Source organism: Ranitomeya variabilis, chromosome 1, assembly GCF_051348905.1.
Source record: "Ranitomeya variabilis isolate aRanVar5 chromosome 1, aRanVar5.hap1, whole genome shotgun sequence".
NCBI lineage: Eukaryota > Metazoa > Chordata > Amphibia > Anura > Dendrobatidae > Ranitomeya > Ranitomeya variabilis.
In genome coordinates this window covers 384362902-384390854 of record NC_135232.1, presented here as the reverse complement: position 1 = coordinate 384390854, position 27953 = coordinate 384362902, and the positions used below count along the sequence as shown (strand labels likewise).

Here is a 27953-nt window from a genome sequence, read left to right as displayed (position 1 = left end):
CGCATACTACACTCTCCAAATTCACAGACACAGTGTCTTAAAAGAAAATGGGCCGGAAATGTACCAATAAAAATGCTCATCACCGGGGCGTAGAACGGATTCAATAGCTAGTACTATTATAAAATTGTATACCTTTTTATCCTTTTATCTTACAGGAATTTGTAAAGCTAACAGTATCAGATACACAGATGAACTACCTCATGATTCTTGTGGGAGACTTTGGCCGAGCAGTGATTGTCAGATTTCTCAATTATTGCTGGTGTTGGGATTTGGAGTCTGGATTTGTAGGTTTATTTAAATTTTGATGAAAAAAAAATCTATCTATCTATCTATCTATCTATCTATCTATCTATCTATCTATCTATCTATCAATGTATGTATGTATCTATCAAGCTATCTATTTGATATCAATCATAGTAAGCGATAGACCTCACTGATTTCAACATAATTCATAAACAATCTAATATTTATTAATTTTAAACTTGTCTTCCCTGTAAAATAATCTCTTTGAATAGTTTTGGTAAGGTACTGAAAGTGAGGAAAATAAGTATTTGATACACTAACTATTTTGCAAGTTTTCCCACCTAAAAAGAATGGAGAGGTCTATAGTTTTTATAATAGGTGCACTTCAACTAAAGAAAAATCCAGAAAATCACATTTTATGATTCTTACACAATTAATTTGCATTTTATTGCATGAAATAAGTATTTGATACAATAGAAAAACAGAAATTACTATTTGGTACAGAAACCTTTGTTTGCAATTACAGAGGTCAGACATTTCCTGTAATTCTCAACCAAGTTTGCACATACTGCAGCAGGGATATTGGCCCACTCCTTTTCACAAATTTTTCAGGTTTCTGGGCTGGTACTGGGCAATATTGAGTTTCAGCTCCTTCCAAAGATTTATATTGTGTTCAGGTCTGGAGACTGGCTAGGCCACTCCAGGACCTTGAAATGCTTCTTACGGAGCCACTCCTTAGTTGCTTTGGCTGTGTGTTTCAAGTCATTCTCAGGCTGGAAGACCCAGTCATGACCCATCTTCAATGCTCTTACTGAGGGAAAGAGGTTGTTGGACAAAATCTCACATTACATGACCCCATCTATCCTTCCTTCAATACAGTGCGGTCGTCCTATCCCCGTTGCAGAAAAGCACCACCAACGTATGATGTTTCCCTCACCATGCTTCACGATTGGGACAGGGTTCTTGTGGTTATACTCATCCTTCTTCTTTCTTCAAATACGGTGAGTTGAGTTGATACCAAAAAGTTCTATTTTGGTATCATCTGACCACATAACTCTCTCCAATGCCTCCTCTGGATCATTCAGATGGTGACTGGAGAACTTCAAATGGACCTAGACATCTTGCGTTTCTTCAATTTTGTGCCAACAGTTTTTGCTTTCTCACCAAACTGCTTGCTTATTGTCCGGTTGTCTTTAGATAGCTCTTTGGTCTTGGATATGGTGGAAAGGTTGGAGAGTACCTGATTGAGTGCATGCACAGGTGTCTTTTATGCAGGTAACAAATTAAAACAGATGCAATTAATACAGGTAATGATTGCAGAGTAGGAGGGCTTCTGAAAGAAAAACAAACAGGTCTCCGAGAGCCAAAATTCTTGCTGGTTAGTAGGTGATCAAATACTTATTTCAAGCAATAAATACATTCTAATTACTTAAAAATCATACAATGTGATTTTCTGATTTTATTTTTAGATTCTGTCTCTCCCAGTAGAAGTGAACCTACAATAAAAATTACAGACCTCTCCATTCTTTGTGCAGTGCCCCAGAGTCCTGGTCGTTGCAGTACTGTTGCTCCGCCACTAAGGGGAGTGATGGTACGTCTGATGGCACCTAAGGAGTTCACCTGACCAGGCATCACAGTCACACATTACACGTCACACTCTGGCCACCAGGGGGAGCAAAGGGTTCTATGATTAGGCCACTTCTCACAATCTGGTAAAACTGGGGGCTGGACAGAAAGTTAGTCAGAAGCTGACTGGGTTGGAACCAGGCAACATCCTGTGGCAGAGGGTGTTGCAGGGGAAGATTCAGGGGGGTCCCTGTCAGGGGTGGGATCCTGACAGAGGCCTAGCGAACAGAACATTACGGAACCGCGCCTGCACTTCATTGCATAGGAGTCGTGCCGTAAGATCGAGGCAACATCCTACTGAGGCGCGTAGCCGGTGGCCGGAACGCCGAGGAAGTATTGGGCTCCAAGCATTACTTCAAACAGCGGCAGGACAGTTAATTTTAGGTTGTCTGTCTCACCTAAATCACCTAAGTAGACATAGGGGGCAATTGTGGGAGAGGGGCGACTCTAGGGTCCTGGAAGAACTCCAGGCCTACCTGTCATACGGGTGCATCCTAGCCATATCATCTGGGGGACGGAGAAGAACATCAGAACAGATATGAGTTGTGGGAAATAACATCAGAAACAGACACAACAGTTGTGAGGACTATCCCGTGGTGCTCAGCAGGGAGGTACTACAACACACAGGCGCTAGAAGGAAGGCACTGATTTCCACCTGCAAAGGGAACTCTGCATGTGCCATCGGACCGGCCGGTCTCAGCCAGCCCTATTAGCAGTACTCTGGATTGCGGATCCTGAAGCCTTCAGTAAAGAGGTAAAGAGACTGCAACCCTGTGTCCTCGTTATTCATCGCGACTTGCACCATGCTCCACCACTACATCTTTCATTGGACGCCCCTTAGCAGGGTCAAGGACCGGGTCTAGCCACCGTGACAACTCCAGAACCGAGATAGAGAGGCTCAGTACCGAGTACCCCATGGCCCTGCGTCTGGGGGTGCTCCAACTTGGTGTCACAAACAGGATCTACTTAAGCCTGAATGTCATGTGTGCCTTGGAACTGTGTCCGAATTGTGCTTGAACCATGACTTATTGCAAAGACTGTGTATTGCTACTTGCCGCCAAAAATGCCCACCAAAACCGCCGCCATTACAGCGCTGAGGAGCGCAGAAGAAGAGGGGTGTGGAGTGGGCGTACATGAGCTGGAGAGCGCGAAAGACGATGACCACCCAGTCTAAGTATTTCTGTATCCTGAGGACGTGTCCGTCAGCAGTTGAGACCCGCCTCCTGATCTTCTATGGCGGGCAGATGCCGAAGAAACGAAACTATGACTCAGATGAGGTGGAACCGGAGACCAGAGAAGGCCTACAGAGAAGGATGGCCCCGCACCGACCCCCGTCACCGGAGGACTATTCCGACATGCCCTCGTTGGAGGACCTCGACCCGCGGGAGCAGTCTATGGGGCACCCCATGCCTGAACGGTCCCCAGTCCATACGCCTCCCTCAGGAGAGTGGAGTGGTGCCAGAGGAGTTACCTCGAGTGAAGGTACTCGGTGCCGCGACCCTCAGGGAGGTCACCTCACCTCTGCACCAGACTCGGCTGCTGCTGTAACCACACGCGCTTCAGGGTCCCCGTTGCCTGGCCCCAAAGTACCGGGGGGCCATCACCTCGGGCCCTTCCCTTGGGGAGAATACAGAAACCATCTGATTGCAGAGTTCCAGCGGGAAGTGGAGCGGGAGGTGCGAGGTGAGCTGCTGGAGGGCTCCCTGCCGAAATGGGGCGTTGTGGTTGTCTACCTGCCCCAGGAGGGGAAAGGCTTCATCCAGGAAATTGGAGCGGCCCTGAGAGTCCGCATAACCTGGGTCGAGGTAGAGCCCTGCCTGTGCAGAGATGGTGCAAAGTCCCTCCTGAAACCCGGAGACGTGGTGACGTATCGCCGGCGTCTGAAAGGAAGCAGCTGGTGGGCCCGAGACATGCAGTGCTGTACGGCCGTCCTGGTGGTATCCAGAGCTGAGGGGGAGGAGCTCTCCGCTGAAGCAGCTGCCGCAGCCGCTGCCGCCGCCGGCATCATCCATTGGCCCACACAGACACTCATCGCGGCGCACGATCTGGTCATGCAGAAGACCCAAACCCATGGGGTACACCTGGCACCGAGAGTAGACTTGGAGTCCAGCCTACCTGGGCCGCAGAGGGCCACCTGCCAGGTAAAGCCCCGGTGGAGGCCGCCAGAACAAGAGTAAAATCTCCATGCTCTGCTAATGTATATAGTTCATTAACTGTTCATCTTCTGTGTTTTCAGTTGCTGCTATAACCCGACCAGGGTTAGTTTTTAAAGGGATCCCTTAGTTGACCCGGGATCCCTATTTGTGCCTTTTTGTGTTTTGTTTTGTTCATCAGTGTTTACACGGACTGCTGAATCATGGATGGTGAATGGTTCACGAACTGTAATGTAAATAGTTTGCACCCTCTTAAGGGTGCCCTCTACTGGTTTTACAAAAGAGAGAGCTTTGTGAAGAGACTGTTCCTGAGTACAGCATGGAAGCTCCAGCCTTAAAAGGACTTGCAGATAGAGAGAGTCTGCACTACCTCAAAGAGACTTGGTTCCCTCTTAAAGGGAACGTTCACCAGTTGCACTTAAAGTATAATGTTGCCTTAAAGAAGGTAGATAGTAATAATGTTCATACGTAGAGTAATATGTAGTTAGCTAGATAGTTATAGAGAATGTCTTAATAATGTTACTAGAGAATGAGGACAGGAAAGTAAACCCGTAGGGGTTAGATGGGGAGTCCTCCTGAGAGCCATAGAGAGATGGCTCAGTGATCCTGTACTAAGAAAAGAGGCAGTAGGCCTGGGCAGATAGACAGGCGGTCCTGCATATGACAAATCAGAGAGTAAAAAGAGAAATGTTGCACTTAGAAGAGAAGAAATAAAGAAAAGGTTAATTTATATTTTAGAGTTTTATTGTAAGCCTTTAGTGGGTTTAGCATACACGCCCTTGAAGGAAAAGTTAAATTATTGTTCAGAATTTGCACTTAAGTAGAATACCCGGCTGGGTAATAGGAGTTATTTATAGTATGTTATTTAAAATATTTAACCATGTTTTGTTTGTAACGTTCAAGAGTCCTCACATCCCATAAAGGGAAGCACTGTTATATTTACTTGTTCATTGCATTTCAAAATTTGTATGTCTTTTTGCTGACATGTATTGTCGCTTTCTTCCCAGTCCGGGAGTACTGGATTTAGCTGGGGGGAGTGCAGCACCCCAGAGTCCTGGTCGTTGCAGTACTGTTGCTCCGCCACTAAGGGGAGTGATGGTACATCTGATGGCACCTAAGGAGTTCACCTGACCAGGTATCACAGTCACACATTACACGTCACACTCTGGCCACCAGGGGGAGCAAAGGGTTCTATGATTAGGCACTCCTCACAATCTGGTAAAACTGGGGGCTGGACAGAAAGTTAGTCAGAAGCTGACTGGGTTGGAACCAGGCAACATCCTGTGGCAGAGGGTGTTGCAGGGGAAGATTCAGGGGGGTCCCTGTCAGGGGTGGGATCCTGACAGAGGCCTAGCGAACAGAACAGAACGTAACGGAACTGCGCCTGCACTTCATTGCGGCGGTATCCAAAGAAAGGAAAAGAAGCGAGGTTTATTGTGGAGAAGTGAGAAACGAGATCGCAGCACAAAGGTGATAAAAACCAGTAGGAGTCGTGCCGTAAGATCGAGGCAACATCCTACTGAGGCGCGTAGCCGGTGGCCGGAACGCTGAGGAAGTATTGGGCTCCAAGCATTACTTCAAACAGCGGCAGGACAGTTAATTATAGGTTGGCTGTCTCACCTAAATCACCTAAGCAGACATAGGGGGCAATTGTGGGAGAGGGGCGACTCTAGGGTCCCGGAAGAACTCCAGGCCTACCCGTCATACGGGTGCGTCCTAACCATATCATCTGGGGGATGGAGAAGAACATCAGAACAGATACAAGTTGTGGGAAATAACATCAGAAACAGACACAACAGTTGTGAGGACTATCCCGTGGTGCTCAGCAGGGAGGTACTACAACACACAGGCGCTAGAAGGAAGGCACTGATTTCCACCTGCAAATGGAACTTTGGATGTGCCATCGGACCGGCCGGTCTCAGCCAGCCCTGTTAGCAGTACTCTGGATTGCGGATCCTGAAGCCTTCAGTAAAGAGGTAAAGAGACTGCAACCCTGTGTCCTCGTTATTCATCGCGACTTGCACCACGCTCCACCACTACATCTTTCATTGGACGCCCCTTAGCAGGGTCACGGACCGGGTCTAGCCACCGTGACAACTCCAGAACCGAGACAGAGAGGCCCGGTACCGAGTACCCCACGGTCCTGCGTCTGGGGGCGCTCCATTTGTAGGAGGGAAAACTTGCAAGATGGGCAGTCAATTATTTATTTTTTTCCACTGTATTTATAATCCAAAGAAACTGAGAAACTGTGAATGTTTACAGAAGATATAATTGTGCTACCTGCTCCATTAGGGTATGTTTTCATGTTGTCTTTTTTCAGTTGTATTCCAACTCAAACCTGCCCTAAAGAGCGCTTATTAAATGCTTTAAAGAAAAAACATAAAGCACAGTAATGTCAAAATAGCTTGCTGTGTACATGTTCAGTCCTTTGTTACTTTAACTGGTTCTGTCTTCAAAAGCCATGAAGCGACTACAAAAAGTAACATGTTAATTTTATGAGCTGCCAAATTTTGGAAGCTGCTCACTATTTATGGTTTAAGCTATCAAAAAAGACAGCAGCTGTGAAACTGCTTCAAAAACGACAGAAAAGTTGCCAAAGACAGCGCTTCAGTAAAGAGGTCGCTGGTGTTTTACTGAAGCATCTTTACCTTGAAAAAAACCAGCATGTCCACTAAGTGCCTATACACTAAATCTCTACAAATATGGTTTCAGAATGAGTTATTAGTAGTGTTGAGCGATACCGTCCGATACTTGAAAGTATCGGTATCGGAAAGTATCGGCCGATACCGGCAAAGTATCGGATCCAATCCGATACCGATACCCGATACCAATACAAGTCAATGGGACTCAAGTATCGGATGGTATTCCTGATGGTTCTCAGGGTCTGAAGGAGAGGAAACTCTCCTTCAGGCCCTGGGAACCATATAAATGTGTAAAAGAAAGAATTAAAATAAAAAATATCGCTATACTCACCTGTCCGACGCAGCCGGGACTTCAGCGAGGGAACCGGCAGCGTTGTTTGTTTAAAATTCGCGCTATTACTTGGTTACGTGAATTCCCGGCTTGTGATTGGTCAGGTCGGCCATGTTGCCGGGACGCGGACCAATCACAGCAAGCCGTGACGAAATTACGTCACGGCTTGCTGTGATTGGTCCGCGTCCCGGCAATATGGCCGCCCTGACCAATCACAAGCCGTGACGTCACGGGAGGCTGGACACGCGCTCATTTTAAAATGGGCGCGTGTCCAGCCTCCCGTGACGTCACGGCTTGTGATTGGTTGCGCCGCGGTCAACCAATCACAAGCCGGGAGGCTGGACGCGCTCATTTTAAAATGGGCGCGTGTCCAGCCTCCCGTGACGTCACGGCTTGTGATTGGTCAGGGCGGCCATATTGCCGGGACGCGGACCAATCACAGCAAGCCGTGACGTAACTTCGTCACGGCTTGCTGTGATTGGTCCGCGTCCCGGCAACATGGCCGACCTGACCAATCACAAGCCGGGAATTCACGTAACCAAGTAATAGCGCGAATTTTAAACAAACAACGCTGCCGGTTCCCTCGCTGAAGTCCCGGCTGCGTCGGACAGGTGAGTATAGCGATATTTTTTATTTTAATTCTCTCTTTTACACATTTTAACATTAATGTTGTTGCGATACCCGATATCCGATACCACAAGAGTATCGGAATCCCGGTATCGGAATTCCGATACAGCAAGTATCGGCCGATACCCGATACTTGCAGCATCGGAATGCTCAACACTAGTTATTAGGGATCATTTTCAGAAAATTGTGAAATTTTGTATCCGTAGTCTGAATAATGAAAAATTGTGCTACAGTGGCACTGCAGGTTTCAATGCATGTACAACTTGGTTATAAATTACAATTTCATAACTTGTTAATATTCTTACATTTACAGCCATCTTATGCTGAGTTCGATATAAGTGGAAATGTTCTTGGTCTTATTTTCAATCAAGGCATGATTTGGTAAGTTGAGATTGTGTAAATCAGGACAAAATGAACATTACTTGATGGAAAATCTATTGGGCGTTAGGCTTAATAAGTCCAACAGTTTAATAACATAAGACTACCCATCTACACTCAGCTAAATAGAACATTTTGAAGATACATGTTTAGGATATGAAAGAGAACGAGGATATTTACATATTTGGTGGTCATGCCCTGTCTATCGGGGATGTACTATTATACTGTATACCATATCATGCTATGTAATAATGTAATATATTTCACTCCTTCTTAAAGCTCCATCCTTTAATATTCTAGGTAGAATAAACATCCTTAGCCCTCTAAAAAACTAAGCCTTCTACTGAATAGTATCCACAATCAGGAAATGTGCTAATGCTCCCTAGTAGGGTTGAGCGAAACGGGTCGACCATTTTCAGAAGTCGCCGACTTCTTCCCACTGTGGGATCGGGTCGGCCGTCGGCGATCTTCGCTCCAAAGTCGGGTTTCGTTTTTATATATATATATATATATATATGAAAGAGAACGAGGATATTTACATATTTGGTGGTCATGCCCTGTCTATCGGGGATGTACTATTATACTGTATACCATATCATGCTATGTAATAATGTAATATATTTCACTCCTTCTTAAAGCTCCATCCTTTAATATTCTAGGTAGAATAAACATCCTTAGCCCTCTAAAAAACTAAGCCTTCTACTGAATAGTATCCACAATCAGGAAATGTGCTAATGCTCCCTAGTAGGGTTGAGCGAAACGGGTCGACCATTTTCAGAAGTCGCCGACTTCTTCCCACTGTGGGATCGGGTCGGCCGTCGGCGATCTTAGCTCCAAAGTCGGGTTTCGTTTTTATATATATATATATAGACACATATATATATACTGTATATACCATATATAAATATATTCATGCTCACAAAAATGTCTTAGTGGAATTAGGAATAATAGTTGTAATGCAAAGGATTCAGTTATTTCAAATACAGAGAACATCCGGGACAATCCAACACGGAGATGACTTTATGTGATGCCTCACTGATCTTCTGAGTAAAAGCGCAGTTCATTGTTGCGGGATTTGCTCATTGCTACTCAGCCGAATGCTGGGCACAGTGAGTGTGGTTGGATGACACTTCCTTCTTCAGTACCCTTCCTTTGTTATATGAGTTGAATGTTAAAGGGTCTGGTAGGCACAGGCACCAGTGATCCGAGAGGCGAGCATCCTACACTTCCTCTTCTCCTCCCATACTTTGTCAGCAGGAACTGCTAAGCATAAATATTAATAACAATTTTATTTCTATATAGTATAAACAATTACCATAGGTGTGAAGTCCCCCTCTATGTGCCTACACATATAAATGCCTTAGCGTGTAATGTCTCTAAATGAATCAGAAAAAACTTGCGGGATATTCCAGGCACTGCCAGTGAATGAAGGTGACATCATGTGTTGATATATCTGAGGATGGAGTTGGCTATTATATATACTGTGTATATATATATATATATATATATATATATATATATATATATATATATATATACTAGACTGTGGCCCGATTCTGATGCATCGGGTATTCTAGAACATGCATGTCCCCGTAGTATATGGACAATGATGATTCCAGAATTCGCGGCAGACTGTGCCCGTCGCTGATTGGTCGAGGCAACCTTTATGACATCATCATCGCCATGGCAACCATTATGACATCTACGTCGATACTGTGCCCGTCGCTGATTGGTCGAGGCGAATTCGCGGCAGACTGTGCCCGTCGCTGATTGGTCGAGGCAACCTTTATGACATCATCGTCGCCATGCTGTGCCCGTCGCTGATTGGTCGAGGCCTGGCGGCCTCGACCAATCAGAGACGCGGGATTTCCAAGACAGACAGACAGACAGAAAAACCCTTAGACAATTATATATATAGATATATATATAATTTATTTATTTACAGTATGTTTTCTTTTTTTTTTCTTTTATAGCAACAATTATTGTTAATTATGTAACAGCAATCCTTTCAAATTACCCAACAGGATGGGGACATTTTATGCTCCTGGACTGATCATTGTAAATATACTGCGTCTCCTGTCCTCAATGTACTTGCAGTGCTGGGCAGTAATGAGCAGCAACGTTCCACAGGAAAGAGTATTTAAAGCTTCAAAGTCAAACAATTTCTACATGGCCCTATTATTACTGGTACTGTTCATGAGCTTGTTGCCTGTGGCATACACAATAATGACTATAACCCCATCATTCGACTGTGGTCCTTTCAGGTAACAGATTACCTATCTATCTATATTTATCTATCTCATATGTATACATTATCTCTCTATTATCTATCTATCTATCTATCTATCTATCCATCATCTATTTATCTATCTACTTAGAGCAAATTTGTAAAAAAACAAAATGACACATAGATATAGTTGCCTTTATTACACAGTGTAGGGCATGTGGAGGCATGTGTTAATTCATAGTATTGATGCCTTCAGTGTGAATGTACAATTTTCATAGTCATGAAAATACAGAAAAATCCTTAAATGAGTAGGTGTGTCCAAACTTTTGGTCTGTTCTGTATTTATATATATATATATATATATATATATATATATATATATATATATATATATATATATATACACACATATATACATACATATGATAGAGAGAGAGCGCGTGAGAGAGATGGATGCACAAAGGACTCAATAGTTTAAGTATCATAGCCACAGGCTAATATGCTAAATGCTAATATAAGTCCAGATAATTAGCACGTTATTCAATTTGAACCTGGTGTCCTTTAGAACACAGGATCCATTCTGTCCAATAATCTCAAATAAAGGATATTATATATCAAAGTATAATTACTCAGAAAAAATATATACTGTATACAAGTAAAGTATCATGGTGTAAAATAACATACCAATAAGTGATGAGCTGTTGAGTGTGGCGCCAAACCTGAAGCCTGTTTTGGACCAGACCTTCATCAGGGTCTGACGAATGTCTGGTTCGAAACTCTCAAAGTGCATTAATAATGTACAAACATACAAAAGGGGTCACATAATTAGAAGAGTGACACAACCACAGCTAAATTATAATTGTAAAAGTGGAGTATCAGCATCCTATAGATGATACTGCACATGTCTGTGTGTAAGGGTGTGGACAGCGACTGTCATTTTCAGACCCTTGAACACGACAAGCTCACAAAGTGAATAGTGTCATGCGATTTTGCACATGAATTATAATATGTGAAATGTGAACTATGTCATGCATTTTTAAAAGTGTGTGTGTAGTAATGCACAGTGAGTGTGTGGGTATTATAAAGGTAATGCCTAGTGTGAGTAACGTACACTCCAGCACGAGCATAGGGTAAGCACATGATAAGACATAGTGTCATGGTTGTGGATAGGGTTCCTTCCTTGTCCTCTCGGGGTTAATTTGTAAAGCCTCCTTCTGGATTGGGGAGGGCTATATTTACCCTCCTTCATCTGGGGATCCTTGTCAGTGATACATCTGTCTTGGCTGTGTCTTACTCCCTGGTGTTCTTGCATACTGTTGTCCAGGTAATTTCTTGTGTATGACTCGGTCTGTTTTCTCGTTCTGTGCTTTTGCCTTGTAACTCTGTGCTAATTGTCTGTTTCTGGCTCTGACCTTCGGCTTGGTACTCTCCCTCCTGTCTGCCCCGTTTGTACTGCACTGCTATCTTCGGCTCCCTGACCTTTTTCCTACGCCCCAACCATGCTTACGTCTCACCCTTTTGGCACTACATCGATCTCTCGGCATGACTTCAGCATGTTCAGACTACTCTCCGGCTCTGCCAGTCACCGCCGCCACTCAACGTCTGGCTCCGTCTCCACCCACTCCCCCGGAGGTCTCGTGTTTCAGGTCCTGCGCTCTGGCAGGTAAGCTCACCACAGCGTTCCTTACTCTCACTCTGTCCTTCTGTAACACATGGACCAACTACTGCTGTATGCCTGCAGCAGGGTTTTTTATATTATCACTGACCTAAACATTTAAACTAGATTTTTCACTTTTTCTTTTCTCTTTGGTCATGGATCCACTCCATGCTCTCCCTGAGCAAGTGAATAGCCTCACTCAAGTGATGCAAAAACTATCTGTGGAGCAGCTAACCCTGGCTCAGTCACATTAACAGTTTCAGAGAGAGGTTGTTCTCCTTCTGGGGGTTGGGGTGAGGGTGCCACATATGTTTCCCTAATCTTCCGCGAACCACCTGTTAAGTTGCCTGACACCTTTTCTGGGGATAAAGAATTATTCAGGGTGTTCAAAGAGGGGTGTCAATTTTTTTCTCCCTGCATCCGCACGCCTCTGGGAATAAAAGCTAGAGGGTGGAAATTATTATTTCTTTATTAAAGAGGCCTCCACAGGCTTGGGCTTTTCCTCTCTCTCCCTCCGCTCCAGAATGTATGTCTGTGGATCTGTTTTGTGAGGCGCTTGGACATATTTATGATGAGCCTGATAGAGTGTTTCTGGCTGAGGATATGGTGATGTGTGTGACACAGGGGAAGCACTCAGCAGAGTGGTTTTGTTCCGAGTTCAGACGTTGGGCTTCTGAGATATCCTGGAATGATGCTGCCTTTAAAGGGCGGTTCCGCAGAAGCCTGTCCAACCATTTGCAGGATGCTTTGCCTTGCATCATCTCCCGGATTCCCTGGAGGATGCGATGACCCAGGCTGTCCTTATGGACTGTAGGCTCTGTGTCAGAGGGGTGATTCAGCAGGAAACCCCTTTATACTCCAGCTCAAGGGACACCACTTCACCTACATAACCCATGGAGGTGGGAGCCATCTCGGTCAAAGAGAGAGAGGAGACGTCACAGAGATAATCAGCTGTACTTTTACTGTGGAGCCTCGAGACACTGGAAAAAAGACTGTCCTTCTTGACCCTCCTCATCTAAGATGTCGGGAAATGCCTAAGTCTGGGTAATGATCGAGGAGGTTGCCCAGACTCCCAGGTACAATTTTCCTCATTTGCTAAAATCCTTCTCCAGGTAGAATTGGAGATTGTTGCTGGTCCCGTTTTGACTACCGCTTTTGTTGACTGTGGATCCACCATCAATTTAATTGACTCTCGTATTGTGACTCTTTATAAAGATAGGGACAGTTAGGCTTGAATCCCCCGTCAAAGTGGTGGCTTTTGACTCCATTCCTCTCACCCGAGAGGGAATCTGTTTTGTGTCTGAGGTTTTTTCACTAAGAGTGGGTCCTGCTCATGTGGAAAACATAAGCTGTTTTGTCTTGAATAATTTGCCTGCGGGGCTGGTTCTAGGTATTCCTTGGCTTCAACACCATAACCCCGTTACTAGCTGGGTATCTGGGGAAATTGTCCAGTGGGGGTCCAATTGTACCAGTCTGTATTGCAATTCTGTGCCATTGTTCACCCCTTTAAAATCTGTATCTGTGTCATCTATTGGTATGGAGGGTATTCCGGAGTACCTAAAAGACTTTGAAGATGTGTTTTCCGAAAGCGAGGCTGAGGCACTACCACCTCATAGACCTTTCGATTGTGCCATTGACTTAATTCCTGGGGCTAAAATTCCCAAGGCTCGTTTGTTTAAGCTGTCCGGGTCTGAGCACCCAGTCATGAAGGAGTGCAGTCTATTAGAAGAAAGAAAAAATGCAGCAACACTTCAAAATCCAGTGACGAAAAAACCTTAGTCCTTTATTTCAAGCGAATTGCATGGACAAGGTAATGCAAGCAGGTACAGTGCAGATGGTACAGGCAGAGAAACAGGACTACGGCCGTTTTGCGTTATACACGCTTCCACGGGTCCAGATAGACAAAACAGTATGTCATTTCCTTTTAACCACCACACATATCAATATTTGCATATCATTAAGCAGCACCTGTGTCGATCATTGCTTAAGCTGAAAAGTGAAAAGAGTGCTTATAAAATAAAAAACAGTTTGATAAAAACTATTCATACGAAATGACAAAACCTATTAAAAATAAAAACATATTACGTTGACAGCAGAATTTAACCAGTACCAACCAGATTCTATAAAAAGCATGAAAAGGTAATCTTTCATTTAATCCAAGCAGACCTTGCGCATTAGTGCGAAGGATCCATTTAGCCTCCTGTCTTAGAAGGATTCTATTGTGGTCCCCTCCGCTGGGTGGCAACTTAACAACTTCCAAGCCTGCAAAAAGCAGGCAGCGGGGGTTCGAATCATGTTTTTCTTGGATGTGCTTTATTAATCTGGGTGAGCCTTTGCCTGTAGAGACTGAATGAAAATGTTCTCTAAATCTTGCAAAAACAGAACGTATGGTTTTTCCTATGTAGTAAAATGAACATGGACAGAAAATAATATACACAACGTATTTGGTTTTACAGGTGATTAAATCCCTTATTTTATTATTTTCACCTGTAAAACCAAATACGTTCGAAACTCCGCTGTAGATCTGTAGATCTCTGCAGTTCATCCAGAGTGATTATGGGCCTCTTGGCTGCATCTCTGATCCGTCTTCTCCTTGTTTGAGATGAAAGTTTAGAGGGACATCCGGGTCTTGGTAGATTTGCAGTGGTATGATATTCCTTTCATTTCAATATGATCGCTTGCACAGTGCTCCTTGGGATGTTTAAAGTTTTGGAAATCATTTTGTATCCAAAAGCGGCTTTAAACTTCTCCACAACAGTATCACGTATCTGCCTGTTGTGTTCCTTGGTCTTCATGATGCTCTCTGAGTTTCAAACAGAACCCTGAGACTATCACAGAGCAGGTGCATTTATACGGAGACTTGATTACACACAGGTGGATTATATTTATCATCATTAAGCATTTAGGACAACATTGGATCATTCAGAGATCCACAATGAACTTCTGGAGTGAGTTTGCTGCACTGAAAGTAAAGGGGTCGAATAATATTGCACGCCCCACTTTTCAGTTTTTGAATTTCCACAAAAATTTAAAATAACCAACACATATCGTTGAACTTCACAATTGTGTTCCACTTGTTGATTCTAGACCAAAAAATTACATTTGTTATCTTTATGTTTGAAGCATGATATTTGGGAAAAGGTTGAAAAGTTCGAGGGGGCCGAATACTTTCGCAAGGCACTGTATATTGCGGAGAGTCTCCGCAAAGGGCATATTCACCCTTCTGACTTGCCTGTAGCCGCTGGGAGTTGTTTTCGTTAAGAAAAAAGATGGTGGTTTGCGGCCATCCCTCGACTTTCGGGAACTCAATAAGATTACCGTGAGAAACACATTTCCACTCCCCCTCATTCCAGAACTGTGTAACCAACTCCAGAGGGTGAAATGGTTTTCCAAGCTTGATTTACGGGGGGGGGGGGGGGGGGATATAACCTGGTAGGTGTTAGTGAAGGGGATGATTGGAAAACTGCATTTCTCATGTCTGAAGGACTGTTTGATAACCTGGTCATGCCCTTCGGTCTGACTAACGCTCCTGCTGTCTTTCAAAATTTTATTAATGTCATTTTTTCTGATCTGATTTGGCACTTTGTGTTCATTTATCTTGATGATATTTTAGTTTACTCACCTGATAGTCAATCCCACTTGCACCAAGTGGGAGAAGTGTTCATTCTTTGTACAGGAATTTACTTTTTGAGTTTGATTATTTCTTGTGAGAGCTTTCGCATGGATCCGAAAAAAGTCCAGGCTATTACTGATTGGGATCAACATCATGATTTAAAGGGTTTGCAAGGCTCTCTGGGCTTTTCAAACTACTATCGAAAGTTTATTAAGGGTTTTCACAGGTGGTTAAGCACCTGACTGATCTCACACTTAAGGGGGCTGATGTGAAGAATTGGTCAACTTCTGCGAAAAATTATTTTTTTACTTTAAAAAAGTGTTTTATTTCCGCCCCAGTGTTGGTCCAGCCAGACCCATCTAAACCTTTTATCGTGGAGGTCGACTCTTCTGAAGTGGGAGTGGGGCCAGTGTTGTCCCAGGGTCCCTCTACTCTGACCAACCTCAAACCTTGTGCCTTCTTTTTCAGAAAGTTTTCTTCTGCCGAGAGAAATTATGATGTAGGTAATAGAGAGCTTCTGGTGGTTAAGTTGGCCTCTGAAGAATTGGAGGCATTTTTTGGAGGGGGCTGTTCATCCGGTCACCGTGATCACCGATCACAAAAATTTAGCTTATATTGAGTCTGCTAAACGATTGACCCCCAGACAGGCCCGGTGGTCGCTTTTTTCCCCGATTTCAATTTTCCATTACCTTCTGTCCAGGGTCTAAGAATATTAAAGCAGATGCATTGTCCTGAAGCTTTGATCCGTTGTCTCCTCCTGAACGCCCATCCTACATTCTTCAGCCCGAGGTGGTGGTGACCAAAACCTTGTCTGATTTGGAGAGAGAAATTGAGGCCCAGGCTCTGACTCCCAATAATAAACCAGTGGGGAGATTATTTGTACTGGAACAATTCCATCTTAGATTCCTTTGGGAGTTTCATGAGTCTGTATTGAGTGCTCATCCTGGGATTTCGGCCACTCAGGAGGCAGTTGCTAGGGTGTTCTGGTGGCACTGTTTGGTCGCGGATGTTAAAAGGTTTGTGTCTGCATGTGGGGTTTGTACCCATTCTAAAAATTCTCATTGCTGGCCTGCCGGGGAATTGGTGCCTTTACCAATTCCGGATAGACCATGGACCCATTTGTCCATGGATTTTATCACTAATCTCCCTCCATCCAGGCGTAAGATCCATTGTGTGGGTGGTGGTGGATAGATTTTCCAAACAGGCTCATTTTGTACCTCTGCCCGCTTTACCATCTGCCGAAACCTTGGCCAGGTTGTTTGTGCTGCATTTGGTCCATTTGCATGGTTTGCCTACGAATGTGGTGTCTGACAGAGGTGTGCAGTTTGTGGCCAAGTTTTGGAGGACTTTTTGTAAGAAGTTGGGAATCACTGTCGTCTTCCTCTGCCTATCATCTGGAGTTAATTCCACGGGAATCTCTCCCTTCCTGGTCAACTATGGGTTTAACCCGCATTTTGGGGAGTTTTCTCTCATGGACTCAGGTTGTCCGGGGGCAGAAGGTACTGTGCAATGCTTAAAAGCCCTGTGGGTGGAGGTTCAGCAAAACATAACCAAGGCCCAGGGAAGGTAAACATTTTATGTGGACAAGAGGAGGGGGTCAGGTCCTGCGTTCTCCTCCTGTGTTGGTAGAAGGTAATTTGGAGTATGAGGTAGGGTGCATCGTTGATTCTTGGTGGGTGCACTGGAATCTGCAGTATTTGGTGCACTGGAAAGGGTATGGTCCGGAAGATCGGTCTTGGCTTGTTCAGTGCATGCCGATTGGTTGGTTTGGGCTTTTCATGCCAGGCATCCTGAGAAGCCTGGGGGTCCAGTGGCCCCCAGTTTAGAGGGGGGTACGGTCATGGTTATGGACAGGGTTCCTTCCTTGTCCTATTGGGGTTAATTTGCATAACATTCTTCTGGTTTGGGGAGGACTATATTTACCCGCCTTCATCTGGAGATCATTGTCAGTGATACATCTGTCTTGGCTGTGTGTCTTACCCCCTGGTGTGCTTGCACACTGTTGTCCGATTGCTTTCTTGTGTATGACTCGGTCTGTTTTCTCGTTCTGTGCTTTTGCCATGTGACTCTGTGCTAATTGTCCTGTTTCTGGCTCTGACCTTCAGCTTGGTACTCTAACTTCCCTCCTGTCTGCCCCGCTTGTACTGCACCGCTATCTTAGGCTCACCGACCTTTTTGCTATGTGCCGACCACGCTTATGTCTCACCCTTTTGGCACTACATCGATCTCCCGGCTTGACTTCGGCATGTTCAAACTTCTCTCCTGCTCCACCGGTCACCTTTTTGCAATTTTTAAAATGTAAAAGATGACAATCTTTTTTGCCTAAAATACAAAGGAAATGTGTTATTTTTAACTTGAGGACCTTTAGAGATACATTAATCTTCAACTTGCTTAACTGTTCACAATAACAGTAATTTTGACCAGAGGTGCCCAAATATTTACATGACACTGTTTCTATCTATCTAGTCTGTCATTCTATATATAGGTTTTTTTTCTGCAGTGTGAAGTGCAATAACAAAATCACTATCTATACAGTAACCCAATTAAGACATGCAGACTCATTAGATAAGTTGTAACATTTTGAAGTAATCGAAAATTATCTACTATTGATTTTCAATGTAAACCCCTCCAGAAAGACCAGGCATACTACTAGAGGGTTTTTCCTTTTCCTAGAGGGGTGATCTTATACAAGGCAGTATTATTCATAAGGCTGACTAGGCTGAAGCCTAGGGGCTATTTAGTGTCTAGGAACCTGCCAATTTATTTTGCTGAAGCACTTTATCTGTGCTCTAGGGTTTCAATAGTTAAAAGTTCTTTGCACTCTGCACTATAGCAATGCATGTCACATATACTATCACAGTGCACTAATATATATTTATCACAGTGGACAATGGCGAAATAGTGTAAGAGTTGTGACGTCATGCCTCCTCCTCTATTATTACTCTATTATTACCCCTCCTTAACCAATATAATCTAGTTGTAATTTTTATTCCAGGTTCTTGCATCTTCCCATAGGCCATTGGAACCAACCAAAAACAGTTATTGTTTATACATTTCTTTAAAAAATTGATTGTGAAAAAAGTTTTAAATGAGACCCTCCACATGGATATAGAGTTATGTACTGCAGTCAAATACCTACCATATCTACAAGCTGCAGTAGGGTGAAAGATAGAAGAGGAGTTCAGAATTACCTGAAGTTAATATGGCCCAGATCTTAGGATATGAAAGGCCACCCAACTGTAATTGGTGTGGCTCCAATCCACAGGAACCCCATAAATCAGTAGATCATAAAGTTCAGTTGTTATTTAGGCATATCTGCTCATCAGTACATGCAGTTACAGTACCAGGTGGACACAAGTATTGATGAGGCACTAAGCCTGAATAAACTTTGAAGGCTTTCACTGATTAGAATTATTGGGAATAGACATTCATTGCTCATTCTTGAAAAACTAAGTTGACTTCTGCCCTTATATTTATATGATATTAGTTTAGCTGTAATGTTTGACAATAAGTTTTAGTTTTGATAAAATATGAAAAGTTTGCAAATATTATTTTCGTTTTGAAGTGGAAAAACCAGGATGTATGAAGTTCTTCAAGAAACAATTGAAAAGGACTTTCCATCTTTTATGACCAATTTGTTTGGTTACGTGTCCAATCCTGGGATTGTAATAGCAGCTGTGCTTCTAATGGCGTAAGTTTTTATAAATCCATTATTTATTAAGGGGTGTATTGTCATGGAGTCTTTGTTTTTGTTTATTGCAGAACAGACTAGGATAGTTTTTTGAAGGAAAGACTAGGGTTAGCTTAGTCATTTCTTCGTTACTCTGTAATGCATTGATATGTTATACTGGTAATTTGTAATATTATGAGATTTGTATGTACAAAGTTTATTTTCCAAACAAAAATATTAGACTAAAATAATATTAGTTAATACTTCCTTTAAGGGAATCAATGTAACTTAGCCACTCAGTGACTGAGTCAATTTTGACCTTAACCCCTTCATAACTGGAAGTATTTTCAGTTTTGTGTTTTCATTTTTTGCTCCCATTGTTCCCAGAGCCATTTTTTTATTTTTCAGTCAATATGGCCACATGATGGCTTGTTTTTTGCAGGATGAGTTGCACTTTTCAATGACACCATTGGTTTTACCATGTTGTGTATTAGAAAACGGGAAATTGCAAAAAAAAGTGCAATCCCACACTTGTTTTTTGTTTGGCTTTTTTAATAAGTTCACTAAATGCTAAAACTGACTTGCCATTATGATTCTCTGGGTCATTATAAGTTGATAGACACCAAACATGTCTAGGTTTTTTCTAAGGGGTGAAAACAAACTACAAACTTTGTTAAAAATAAAAAAAAGCGCCATTTTCCGATACCCGTAGCGTCTCCATTTTGCGTGATCTTGGGTTGGGTGAGGGCTTACTTTTTGTGTGCTGAGCTGACATTTTTAATGATCTAATATATAAAGCTGAATGTGTGTGTATGTATGTCCGGGATTGGCATCTGAACCGTCGCAGCTACAGCCACAAAATTTTGCACAGTCACACGTCTGGACCGCGAGAGCGTCATAGGCTATGTTGTGAGGTGAAATTTTAACCCCGCGCTTTCCAATTCACCAAACAATTTTGCCCCTATCTACATAATGGGGAAAAAGTGAAAGGAAAAGTGTTGGAGGCAAATTAACAGCTGCCAGATGTGAACAAGGGGGACTTAAAGAATGAGAGCGATGGCGCCAAAGAGTATATACTGTACAGTTGCTAAGGTGGGGCCCTGACATGGGATAATCACCACACCACCACAGGGATATGAACACACACACAAAATGCGCCACATACTACCACGTGCTCGAACACATATACCACCCTCAGCGCACATTTCACCACACATACACCAACCTCGCCACATAAAAGTCGAAACACAAAAGTCGCCGCTCTAAACTCGCCACGCGCAAAACTCTCCACATGCAAAACTCGCGACACGTGAAAAACTCACCTCATGGAAAACACGCAAAACGTGTACACGCGGAAAAATTGCCACATGCACAAAAGTTGCAACACATGCAAAAGTTGCCTCACACAAAACTTGCACATACTCAAAAGGCACCACACATAAAACTCGCCACGTGCAAAACTCGCCATGCGCAAAACTTGCTGCACACAACTTGCTACACTAACCTGTAACATAACTAAGAAAAATGGGGGCACCACAGTCAATGGGACTCAAACCAAGGCCTGAAAAAATGTCACATATAAACTGAAGAAGAAAGATGGGCCTTATAAATGGGAGTCACCACTCTGTCAATAATGCAGTAAAAAATGTACAGCTTTATTAAACATGTATGCAGGAGACAGACAACACTAAAAACATTTAAAACACCAGCGGGATATACAATATCCCCATACCAGCAAATGGCCCGTAATAGGGCACACAGACCGCACCCCCCTAACAGAGTATAATACACACGCCTACTTGGCTGACAAGAGCCTGAATGGTACAAAATATATAAACAATATATACAGCCTGGCCAGTCCCATACAGTGATCCTGGCAAGCACCCTATGGAAAAAGTACCGCAATTAACACAGATGGTATAATAATGTACAGAGCATAATACAACCCATACAAATGGTGAAAAATATATAATAATAATAATGCAGTGCAAATAAAGAGCAAATAAAGAAATAGGTATACTGACCAAAGTTCACCTAAAATGAGGCCAACCATCTAAAGTCAATCAAATACCAATGAGAAGGAATGGCTACCATGTCCCATAGGTGCCGATATAAGGCAGGGTCAGGCTGGGTAAACCTAAATCAAAGAGGCATGTGTACCCTGAAAGGGAAGGAGGTGCGGACAGCAGGCCTGCTGTCCGCACCTCCTTCCCTTTCAGGGTACACATGCCTCTTTGATTTAGGTTTACCCAGCCTGACCCTGCCTTATATCGGCACCTATGGGACATGGTAGCCATTCCTTCTCATTGGTATTTGATTGACTTTAGATGGTTGGCCTCATTTTAGGTGAACTTTGGTCAGTATACCTATTTCTTTATTTGCTCTTTATTTGCACTGCATTATTATTATTATATATTTTTCACCATTTGTATGGGTTGTATTATGCTCTGTACATTATTATACCATCTGTGTTAATTGCGGTACTTTTTCCATAGGGTGCTTGCCAGGATCACTGTATGGGACTGGCCAGGCTGTATATATTGTTTATATATTTTGTACCATTCAGGCTCTTGTCAGCCAAGTAGGCGTGTGTATTATACTCTGTTAGGGGGGTGCGGTCTGTGTGCCCTATTACGGGCCATTTGCTGGTATGGGGATATTGTATATCCCGCTGGTGTTTTAAATGTTTTTAGTGTTGTCTGTCTCCTGCATACATGTTTAATAAAGCTGTACATTTTTTACTGCATTATTGACAGAGTGGTGACTCCCATTTATAAGGCCCATCTTTCTTCTTCAGTTTATAACTAACCTGTAACATGCAACTCGACACACAAAAAGTTGCTACACGAATGTCGCCACACAAAACTCATCTCACAAAAGTCGCTACATGCATGTCGCCACACGCAACTTAACACACACAACTTGACACACGAAACTCGCCCTAAAACACACACAAGTCTGGTATTATCCTTCAAAAATAAAAAGCTGATTAATAAGCAGACAAACTACAAGAGCAACAAATGTACCATATAGGAATCCGGCAGCTGTCAGTCACATGACCAGTCTATTATGTGTATGTGTGAGCTAATATATACTGCCAGGGGGTGGGCTTACTGTTGGCTGGGGATTTATCAGGCTGCCAATTTAGCTTACAAATACTGAGGTAAAAATACTGAGCAAATAACGTGTGAACGAGGTCTAATACAGGAGGAGATGACATACAGATATATACTATTTACAGGGGAGATGACACACATGTATATACTATATACAGGAGGATATGACACACAGATATATACTATATACAGGAGGAGATGACATACAGGTATATACTATATACAGGAGAGATGACACACAGGTATATACTATATAGAGGAGGAGATGACATACAGGTACATACTACATACAGGAGGAGATGACATACAGGTATATACTATATACAGGAGGAGATGACACACAGGTATATACTATATACAGGAGCAGATTACCTACAGGTATATAGTATATACAGGAGGAGATGACATACAGGTATATACTATATACAGGAGGAGATGACACACAGATATATACTATATATAGGAGGAGATGACACACAGATATATACTATATATAGGTGAGATGACACACAGGTATATACTATATACAGGAGGAGATTACATACAGGTATATACTATATATAGGAGGAGATGACATACAGGTATATACTATATACAGGGGACATGACACCCAGCAGGTATATACTATATACAGGGGAGATGACATACAGGTATATACTATATACAGGAGATGACATACAGGTGTATACTATATATAAGGGAGATGACAAACATGCATATACTGAGGTGAAAATGAGAGGTGTGAGGTGAAAATTAAAAGGTGTGAGTGCAAAATGAGAGGAGTGAGGGAAAATAGTGGAGTGATCGGAAAATGACAGATGTGAGGTCGAAATGACAAGTGTTAGGGGGGAATGAGAGGAGTGAAGGGGAAAATAAGAGGAGTGAGGGGGAAAATGAGAGGTGTGATGGGAGAAAATGAGAGATGTGAGGGGGAAAATGAAAGATGTGATGGGGAAAATGAGAGGCGTGATGGGAAAATAAGAGAAGTGAGGTGCTATAACTAACCACAGATATTTACTATGCCCAGGCAACGCCGGGCTCTTCAGCTAGTAAACTATAAAAAGGATATACCGGTATTAGCTTAGACAGACTCACATAATAATAAAACCTAAAACTGTAATCTTTATTAATAATAGAGAAAAAGACAATAACAGACACAAAGGCCCTAAGCCTGCAAACAAAGTGATTGGATGCTATGTAATATAAAATACCCCTATATGGCCCTAACGGACCCTATTAAACCCTTACTACCAGAGGAGGTTGGCACCATAGCTTGTACGCAAACTGGCGCCCCCGCTCACCGACGGCTGACCCTAGATGCACCCTAATAATCCCTAAATAGGTATAGGGTGCAACTGGTACCAACCAAATGACCTAAAGCCAAAACGTAATGCCATGGTTATAAGAATTGAAGGGGTGATGAGAGTGAACTCGATAAAACGATTTCCTCAAAACCAACACCCTGCTTATAATACCGAGCCACACAACAACAGCAATAAAAAAAAAAAAAACAATAAAAGATAAACCGGATTTTTTTAACTAATTCAGGGGTGGGGGGATGAAAAAAGCCTAAGCTGATCCTCCCTCCATTCACCCTGATATTACTGTCCCTACCTGGCTGCGGAGGTTGGCACCCTATTTTGCGTAGAAGCTAGGGTGCCAACCTCCGCTGGTAGGAAGGGTTTAATAGGGTCCATTAGGGCCATATAGGGGTATTTTATATTACACAGCATCCAATCACTTTGTTTGCAGGCTTAGGGCCTTTGTGTGTGTTATTGTCTTTTTCTATATTATTAATAAAGATTACAGTTGTAGGTATTATTATTATGTGAGTCTGTCTAAGGTAATACCGGTATATCCTTTTTATAGTTTATCATTAAAAATGTCAGCTCAGCACACAAAAAGTAAGCCCTCACCCAACCCAAGATCACGCAAAATGGAGATGCTACGGGTATCGGAAAATGGAGGGATATTTTGGCATTTTCATTTATGACATTTTTTTTATATATGACTTTTTGATCGCATTTTATTCACTTTTTTGAGAGTCACTATGATGAAAAAGCAACATTTTTTAATTTTTTTTAAATTTTTTTACATTGTTCTCCATACGGAAAAAATAACATGCCAGTTTTATAGAGCGGGTCATTCCGGATGGGGCAATACTAATTATGTCTACTTTTTTTTTTTTTTGTCTTATCACAAACGCTGCATTTTGAGTTGTGAAATGGCTTTTCGTGATTTGTGTGCCCTTTTTTTAGTTTGTTTTTTAACAAGTTTTATATAACTTTTTTTTCTTTTTCGCTTAGTCCCACTTTGGGACTTGAACAATTTTTATTTTTATCTCTGGTCTCATGCACTGCAGTACTCATGTACTGCAGTGCATGAGACTATCAGTGTCTCTCTGACTCAACCTTTGAGACCTATCTTATAGCTGGATCTCACAGGCCACTGTACCCTGAGGTCATACATAACCTCAATGTACCCTAGTAACCATCGAGACCAATTCTCATCGCAGGGATCCAGTGGTTACTAAGTGGTTCTTGTCACCCCTGGTAATAACTTAAATATCGCTGTCGCAATTGACAGCAGTATTTAAGTGGTCAATTGGCCCTGATCTGTTGTAAAACCAGCCGGGTCAGATACTGCAGGGTGTCAGCTGTCATGTACAGCCAAGACACACGGGAATTGCTGCCGTGCGACACTATTCCCTTATTCTCCATCGCCATTTTAAAACACAGACACAGTCCTCCTCAATCCATAAAGTCTATTTACACTTGACAGAGTGTTCCCAACAGAGTGTTCCTTGTTTCATAGCACTGACATTGTCTTCCTATAATCTGAAAGAAAGTCTCTAAGTATACTCATAGTAATTTTACCATTTGTATATGACTTGTTGTGTATCACATCGAACTATAGACTGGGTATTAAGTATACTGTTAACTTGAAATTCATTCATTTCCAGTGCCAGTGCACTACCTTTTTGTTCCATAGCTTGAATAGCTTTATGACACTTTTAAAATATAACAATAAAGATTTATTTTTAAATCAGAAAATTTGGAGTTTAAACCTCCTTTCCTCACGTTATCACTCGAGGTGGTGTGTTATTATCTGCTTCTAGCTGCAGCAACCAAAGCTAGTTCCGATCGCAAGTGTTAAATCCCTTAAAAACCATGGTCAGTCTCTGACAGTGGCATTAAGGCATGCAATTTGTTTGATTTGGAATTTTGGTGGTTCATTATCTCTCCCACACCACAATTGTGGTGTATCGATGGCAACCTGTGATCTATATTCTGCAATACTATGTATTATGTACTTGACATAGGAAAAGTCACCAGTTCGGTATGAATAGCTTCTGCATTAGTCGACCTGGCATGTCCACACATCAGATAGACAGTTATTTGAATTTTCATTTTTGGGGTAAGAGAAACCAGTATAAGTGATGTATTTTTTTCATATTAATAATTACTAATAACTTTTTTTTGCAGACTAGCTATATACTATCTTAATGCAATATCAAAGGCATACAAGAACGCTAATATAGAATTCAAGAAGAAAATGCAGAGGGTATGTAATCTATTTGTTCTACATGTTCAGACCCCCCAAGGGGACTATTAAAAAAAATGTAAAGAGCATTATTTTTTCAAAGATAACCTGCCCCCCAGCAACTATAAGTGTTTAAACCTCCCACATTTCTCACAATACAAATAGCAAAATCTTTAAAAAAAAAATATCGTTATCACAGCATGTGTAATTGTCACAACTAATGAAATCTAAAAATCTTTGTTTTATACGGTGAATGTCAGAAAGGGAAAAAGAACCAAAATAGCTGAACCAGATTTTTTTTGTTATATCACCTATAAAATATATATATATATATATATAATACAAACGCATGAAAAAGTTGCATGGATTTCACTTCGTAGAAAGTAAGCCCTCAATACAACTGCATTGCCTAAAAAACATAAAAACTTATGGCTCTCATTTTTCTTTAAGTTTTTAGTTTTTTTATTTAGTAGAAACACTATATAAATTGGAAATCATTATAATCAAACTGACTTGTAGAAAATAGTTATCTGGTCATTATTACCACAGTGTGTGGTAATAACTGCTTCAAGTGTGTTACCTGTAGCAGTAGGCCCTCTGAGACCATCCAGCCTCCATTTCCTTTAAGTCAACTACCCGTGTTATATCCTTAGATTTTTCTGACAATAGTAGTCTACAAAACTGATATTTGTGCCACCTGAGTGTGGCTGAGCATAAAAGCAGGTTGAGCAGGTGCATATGGTTTCAGAGCTCCCAGCACAGCAGGCCTGCACCGATCCCACATCCACCTCATCTTACTGTGACTTTCAAATCAAAGCTGTAAATGCTGGCTCAGCTACCTAGGCATGGAGGAAGGGCCAGACGGTAGACCACACAGTTAACCAGTTCCAGGACCTTGAAGGGACCCAAGTAGCGAGGTGCAAACTTAGTGGACTCAATTCGCCGCCTGATATGTCGCCAGGAGCAAAGGTCGGAGCGGGAGGGCAATGTGCATCGGTGGAGGACCTCATTCTCTCCTTGGAAGCCCGGATGGCATCCTGTGTGTTGTCCCAAATGTCACGTGCCTACACAGCCCAGTCTGCCACCCTGGAATCGGCGGAAGACACGGGCATAGGCACAGGAACCCGCGGATGCTGGCCGTAGTTAAGGAGGAATGGGGTCTGCTCAGTGGAGTCGGCTACGGCGTTGTTCAGCACAAACTCCGCCCATGGTAGCAAGGATGCCCAGTCATCTTGCCTGGCTGAAACAAAATGTCGCAGATATGTGACCACAGTCTGGTTGGCCCTCTCTACCAACCCATTCGTCTCAGGATTGTATGCTGAAGAGAGATTCAGCTCGATGCTGAGTAGACAACAAAGCTCTCTCCAGAACCGAGACGCAAACTGGGGATCCCGGTCACTGACAATTTTGTCCGGCATACCGTGTAGGTGGAAAATGTATTTAAAAAACAACGCTGCCAAGACCTGTGCAGAAGGTAGCCGTGGAAGAAGCACCAAGTGCACAATTTTGGAAAAATGGTCGGTGATTACCCAAATAATGGTGCAGCCACAAGACTTGGGTAAGCCCACCACAAAGTCCATCCCGACCATCTCCCAGGGCCTGTCCGGCACCGGCAGGTGGTAAAGTAACCCAGCTGGCCGTTGTCGAGGGGACTTATTCTTAGCGCAGGAGACACATGCCCGAATATAGTCTCCAACGTCACAGGCCATATGCAGCCACCAGTACATCCTCGCCAGAAGCTCAGATGTCCTTTTGGTCCCAAAGTGTCCACCCACCCTGGATGAGTGAGCCCAAGAGAGACACAAATTTGATGGCACAAAAGTCTTGCCAGGGGAACAGACTCAAGCGAAATTGGAGTCACGGTCCTCAGGCTCTCTGAAGGGACAATTAACCGAGGCTCCTCCTCCACTGATGATACTATGGAGTGGGAGAGAGCATCGGCATGGATGTTCTTCTACCCAGACAGATAATGGAGAGAGAAGTGGATATGAGAGAAGAACAAGGACCATGTAGCCTGGAAAGAATTTAGCTGCTGGGCAGTCTGCAAGTAAACGAAATGTTTGTGGTCGGTATAGACTTGGAAGGGAAAACGAGCCCCCTCCAGGAGGTGTCTCCACTCCGAGAAGG

General features: G+C 42.9%; 1 protein-coding gene across 1 annotated transcript in view; it reads left to right on the top strand.

Moving 5' to 3' along the window:
- The window catches only part of LOC143760690 (transmembrane channel-like protein 2-B), a 255526-nt gene that overhangs the window by 220536 nt on the left and 7037 nt on the right, over positions 1-27953 (top strand). Inside the window, exons 14-18 of the mRNA XM_077249045.1 lie at positions 156-284; positions 7936-8003; positions 10025-10264; positions 19063-19188; positions 25769-25847. Of these exons, the coding sequence (XP_077105160.1) occupies positions 156-284; positions 7936-8003; positions 10025-10264; positions 19063-19188; positions 25769-25847 (642 nt within the window). The remainder of the gene's footprint in view (positions 1-155; positions 285-7935; positions 8004-10024; positions 10265-19062; positions 19189-25768; positions 25848-27953) is intronic.